Source organism: Balaenoptera physalus, assembly GCF_965194825.1.
Source record: "Balaenoptera physalus genome assembly, chromosome: 6".
In the NCBI taxonomy this organism is placed as follows: Eukaryota; Metazoa; Chordata; class Mammalia; order Artiodactyla; family Balaenopteridae; genus Balaenoptera; species Balaenoptera physalus.
In genome coordinates, this window is record NC_138885.1 from 3,760,798 (window position 1) to 3,766,797 (window position 6,000).

General features: G+C 44.2%; 1 protein-coding gene across 1 annotated transcript in view; it reads left to right on the forward strand.

Annotated features, from left to right (window-relative positions):
- Positions 1 to 6,000, forward strand: part of HERC2 (HECT and RLD domain containing E3 ubiquitin protein ligase 2) — a 214,764-nt gene that overhangs the window by 93,198 nt on the left and 115,566 nt on the right. The window contains exons 27-31 of the mRNA XM_082466157.1: positions 2,073 to 2,287; positions 2,539 to 2,671; positions 2,771 to 2,898; positions 2,992 to 3,187; positions 5,767 to 5,899. Coding sequence (XP_082322283.1) covers positions 2,073 to 2,287; positions 2,539 to 2,671; positions 2,771 to 2,898; positions 2,992 to 3,187; positions 5,767 to 5,899 — 805 coding nt within the window. The remainder of the gene's footprint in view (positions 1 to 2,072; positions 2,288 to 2,538; positions 2,672 to 2,770; positions 2,899 to 2,991; positions 3,188 to 5,766; positions 5,900 to 6,000) is intronic.

Genomic DNA, 6,000 nt, shown 5'->3' on the forward strand with positions numbered 1-6,000 from the left:
GAGAAAGTCAGCTTCGAGCTGCTTGTGTATGTATAGGGTCGGGGGAGAAGGCTAGTGGGCAGGGATGATCATGGTGCCTGCTCAGCCTGCCTTCTGGAGCGCACCCTTGGTGTATGTGCTGGGTGCTTTGCTGTCTGCAGAGCCTCTAAGACAGTGGACTTTTCTTCCTCTGAAGACCTGTAGGGGACTTCCCTGGTGGCACAGTGGTTAAGAATCTGCCTGCCAATGCGGGGGACACGGGTTCAAGCCCTGGTCCAGGAAGATCCCACATGCCGCGGAGCGACTAAGCCTGTGCGCCACAGCTACTGAGCCTGCGCTCTAGAGCCCGCAAGCCACAACTACTGAGCCCGAGTGCTGTAACTACTGAAGACCGCACACCTAGAGCCCATGCTCTGCAACAGGAGAAGCCACCGCAGTGAGAATGACCACGCACCGCAATGAAGAGCCCCCACTCAATGCAACTAGAGAAAGCCTGTGCAGCAACGAGCCAATGCAGCCAAAAATAAAAAAAAATTTTTAAAAAAAATAAAAAAGACCTATAGTATCGTAGATTTGCAGATTTTCGGCAAGGAACTGGGAAGCGTCAGCGTAGTGGGGAGCAGTAGGTGTTATGGGCCCGGTGTGTGGGGGTCTGTCCACTCTAGGACGTCAGAAGCCACCATTGGAGCAGTATCTTTAAGAGACACGAGGGAGGGGGCTTCCCTGGTGGCGCAGTGGTTAAGAATCCGCCTGCCAATGCAGGGGACACAGGTTCGAGCCCTGGTCCGGGAAGATTCCCACATGCCGCGGAGCAACTAAGCCCGTGCGCCACAACTACTGAGCCTGCACTCTAGAGCCTGTGAGCCACAACTACTGAGCCCACGTGCCTAGAGCCCGTGCTCCACAACAAGAGAAGCCACCACAATGAGAAGCCCGTGCACCGCAACGAAGAGTAGCCCTCGCTCGCCGCAACTAGAGAAAGCCTGCTCAGCGATGAAGACCCAATGCAGCCAAAAATAAAAAAAAAATAAACAAATAAATAAATAAAAAAAATAAATTTATTAAAAAAAAAGGGACAAGAGGGAGTTCTAAATGGAGAGGTTCAGGGAGGGTCTGATCACATTTGTGTTTTAGAAGAATTAATGTGACACTTTGATGAATGCTCCTGAATGCTCTAAAATCTAAATTTCCAGTTAAAGAACATTGAGTGCATCCGGATTTGATTGCTTGGGTTTTGGAGGAATATTTTGATAACACAGTTATTGAAAAGAAATCTATAGTTATGTAAAAACTGATTATTCTTTGGTGAATCTCACTCATAGCAGTTATAATGAGTATCTGTATTTGCACTGATGGGTGGCATGTTCTTATGGGGTCTGACCTGTGCCTCAGCACAGGTCTCCTTTATAGCCTACTGGATCTCAGGTTTCCAGGTATCTGTCCCTTACTTAAGATCTTGTGTTGTATGTTCAGTAGTCTCTTATTATTATTAATTGATTAATGCTCTAGGGAGGCGTGCTGCCCTGAGCATGTTTTTCTTCATGGAAGCCTTCACACGTGCTGTTCTCCTGCCTGGATGCTCAGCGTCTTGGTCTTCATCCAGATCACAGCAAATTCCTTACCGTCCCTCTGAGTAGTCGGGGGCTTGTTGCTGCACGGTCATTCCCCTGTTGTACTTGTAGCCTGTGGTTATCCCAGTTGAAATCGGTGATTACTTGTGTAAGTGGTGCCTCGGTGCTCTTCTCCCTGTTGGAAGGCATAGCTCTAGTCTTCACATGGTTTCTGTGGATCTGGACAGCTCCATGTTTGAGCAGGTATCCGGTGAATGTTGGACTGGAACTATTATATTGGGTTCTGATACCACGCTTACGATGTGTTGAGTAACCAGAAAGTGTTACCTTTTTTCACGTAGATATAGGAATTATAAACCAATCTATGTAAATATGTTAGATGTGACTTTCATATGAATGATCCTGAATTTCACCTCCTAAATGAAGTACTTAGTTTTCTATCTTTTTTTTTTTTTTTTTCAGTATTTATTTCTGAACAATGCACTCAGGTTTCTTTTTAATGTTTGCGTGTGCACCCTCTAGAGTGGCTTCAGTCATCCATCTTCTCTGGAGGCCTGCAGACTAGCCAGATCCACTACAGCTACAATGAGGAGAAAGATGAGGACCACTGTAGCTCTCCAGGGGGCACTCCTGCCAGCAAGTCCCGGCTCTACTCCCACAGACGGGCGCTGGGTGACCATTCCCAGGCATTCCTGCAAGCCATTGCTGACAATAACATTCAGGACCACAACGTGAAGGTGAGTGAGTCCTTCCCACACTCAGTGTCCTTTGTTTACCTTAGGACTTTGACTTGTGAACACCTTAGCACAGGCTTTGGTTAGCTTAGCACAGACTTTGTTTACATATTATTTGGAGGGCTGGTTTTGAGGTAAGAGGCTGGTTCAGTTCAATGTCCGGTGAGGTTTTAGAAGCTACGGCACTTAGTTTAGAGTTCATGACGATGTTGTGAGGTTGGCTCTGAAGTTACCTCCAGCTGTTTCTGTTGCAGGACTTTCTGTGTCAGATAGAAAGGTACTGTAGGCAGTGCCACTTGACCACACCCATCACCTTTCCTCCTGAGCATCCCGTGGAGGAGGTCGGCCGCTTGCTGTTATGCTGCCTCTTAAAACATGAAGATTTAGGTATGATGCTCAGTATTTTAGCCGTACTGTAGATCTTTCAACTGACATGTAGAACACATTCATTCCTACCCTGCCCTTTCTTTTAAATATCTTTTACAGGTCACGTGGCATTATCTTTAGTTTATGCAGGTACACTTGGTATTGAGCAAGTGAAGCACAGAACGTTGCCTAAATCAGTGGTGGATGTTTGTAGAGTTGTCTACCAAGCAAAATGCTCACTCATTAAGGTAAACAGATTTTGATTTTTCTTTCTTCTGTGCTTTGTGGACAGTTGGCAAAGTATTTGTTGTTAAGTTGTTCTTTCATATTTAACTTTGTAGACACATCAAGAACAGGGCCGTTCTTACAAGGAGGTCTGTGCCCCAGTCATTGAACGTTTGAGGTTCCTCTTTAATGAACTGAGACCTGCAGTTTGTAATGACCTCTCTATAATGTCCAAGTTTAAACTGTTAAGTTCTTTGCCCCGTTGGAGGAGGATAGCTCAGAAGATAATTCGAGAACGAAGGAAGAAGAGAGGTAAGAAGGTAAAAGGTAGGAGGATTCTTTCAGAGTGTGTCCCCGTGTAGGTGTCTGTGGTTGCAGTGAGGCTGGGGGCTGCTGCTCACCAATTGTGGCATTTTCACAAGTGCCATAATGTTTGTTATGTGTATTTATGGTTAAGTGTGCAAATCCTGCTTATTTTTCCAAGATATCAGATGATGATGCAACTTTGGGATTGAGTGTGTTATGATTTGGTAACTAGTAAATTGATGCTGAAAATACTGTAAACTTTATCAAATTGATGGGGAAAAGGAAGTGTTTTTTTAATCACTTGTCCTGGTAATGAGATATATGGGAACGTTTAATCTTTCAATTAATCTTGCCATTCTTGTGAAGAAATGTTTTTCTTTGGCAATATTGAGTATTCCGAAACATGGAAGATTGTTATAAAAGGAACCAAAAGAGTTACTGATATTTTCAGGAAGCAACTGTGTAGGGATATGGAAAAGAGTTTTTGTATTAACCAAAATTTGAGTGAAAATACATACTTTCTAATTTGGTCACTTGTGATTATAAGCAAGTCTACCAAAATATCTGATTATATTCTTATGAATTATATTGATTTATTCCCAGATTAGCTTATTAAGCAATATTAATTACTGAGTTTTTGATGGACATTACAAACAATGCCATGAAAGACGAACTTATTTTAGAAGCCATCCTGAATTGATTGTTCCTGAGCTTTAAACCACAGCTTATCTGGATCCTGGAGATGCTCTGAATCAGGAGATATGGCAGGAACACTTCTGAGACCCCTTTAACCCAGGTAGCCAGGAAACTCAGAGACTGCCATCTCAGCGTGAGGGAGGATGGCCCCATCCCCGCGTGGCCATTGCCTCCCTGGACTCTGAGCTCACACTGTCACTGCTTAAACTTTCTTGATGATGCGGGTTGATATATTTAATTGTAACATAGAAATAATTAATATTCCTGGTGCTGTGCTAAGTTTGATGATTTACTGGTAGGGCTCCACAGGACTCAGAAGAACTATTATACTCTTAGTTATTACTGTGAAAGGGTACAGATAAAAAATTAGCAAAAGGAGAGGTGCATGGAGGGAATTCCAAAGGAAACCGGGTCCGGGCTTCCAGTGTTCCCTCCAGTGAATCACACAGGGTCGTGCTTGGTTCTCTCAGCAGTGACATGTGACACGTGTGAAGGACTGTCAGTCAGGGATGCTCACCTGAACCTTGGTGTCCAGGGTTGTTGTTGGGAGTCAGTCACATGGCCATGTGGGGCCTGCGTGATTGCTCTCAGCTGCCCAGACTCCATCCAGAGTAGAAACAGGCAGTTGCCGTAAGTCACAAGCTGTCTGGTTACACGGTAAAGGTGGTCCTGTGCCTCAGACACACTCTTCTCAGGCAGAACATACCAAGGTTTCAGAGCTCAGTTCGCAGGAGCTGGTCAAGAGCCAGTGCTGACGGGACAGGCCTTTCTTGGGAATTTGCAGGGTTTGAGCAACCCAGACCTGCTGTGTTAATGTTTTATTGCCTAGGTTTATTATTGTGTTGCTTGTTATTTATATTATATATTGAGAAGAATGAGACTGGAAACCTTGAAGAGGACCAAAAGTACGGAAGCAACACCACATATCACATTGCAAATTCAATAGAAATTTCTCTGATTAAAAAGACTAACATAGTCAGAGGCATCTGATTGATTCAGTTGCACACTGGTGACAGAACCAATGCAGTAGTCCAGAGTGGGCAAACTAGGGTCTGGGGACAAATGCAGCCTACCACTTGCTATGTATCGCCCATGAGCTAAGGCTGGGTTTTGCATTTTTTTTTTTTTTTTTTTTTTTTTTTTTTTAAATTTATTTATGGCTGTGTTGGGTCTTCGCCTCTGTACGAGGGCTCTCCCCAGCTGCGGCAAGCGGGGGCCACTCCCCATCGCGATGCACGGGCCTCCCACCGCCGCGGCCCCCCCTGCCGCGGAGCACAGACTCCAGACGCGCAGGCCCAGCAATTGTGGCCCACGGGCCCAGCCGCTCCGCGGCACGCGGGATCCTCCCAGACCAGGACCCGAACCCGCGTCCCCTACATTAGCAGGCAGACCCCCAACCACTGCGCCACCAGGGAAGCCCTGGGTTTTGCATTTTTAAATTATTTTTAAAAAAATCAAAAGAAGACTATGATTCATGAAGATTATATGAAGTTTAAATGACAGCATTCATAAATAAAGTTAGCCAGTTTTCATGCTGCAACAGTAGAGTATTTGCAGAAATAGACTGAAATAGCCTGCAAAGACTAAAATATTCGCTGTCTGGCCCTCTGTGAAAAAGTTTGCCAACCCCTGGGCTTCCCCTTCTTTAGGGCTTCCCTCCATCGTAACACTGTCACTGTCTTTCTATCCCTGACATGGAGTGGCAAAGTGTTATTACTAGATGTCATGTGAGAATAATTATGATAGCTTTTACTTTTGTAATTTGAGCACTTGACAATGATATTTATGTGTTTCTGTGAATAACATATATCCTTCATGCAAATTTAAACATTTCTTAATTTAAAATCATATTTAATGATTGTTATAATGAATGATGTTTTTAAACATAGTTCCTAAGAAGCCAGACTCTACTGATGATGAAGAAAAAATTGGAAACGGAGAGAGTGAAGAAGCTTGCATCTTGCCTCACAGTCCTATAAATGTGGACAAAAGACCCATTACAGTTAAATCACCCAAGGTGAAGTACTTTTTGTGATTCTAAGACTGGCTGTGTAGAAGCACAACATACTGCAAGGGAATCCACAAATATTGTCGCTTTGTTTTTGAATATACAGTAGAGAGTT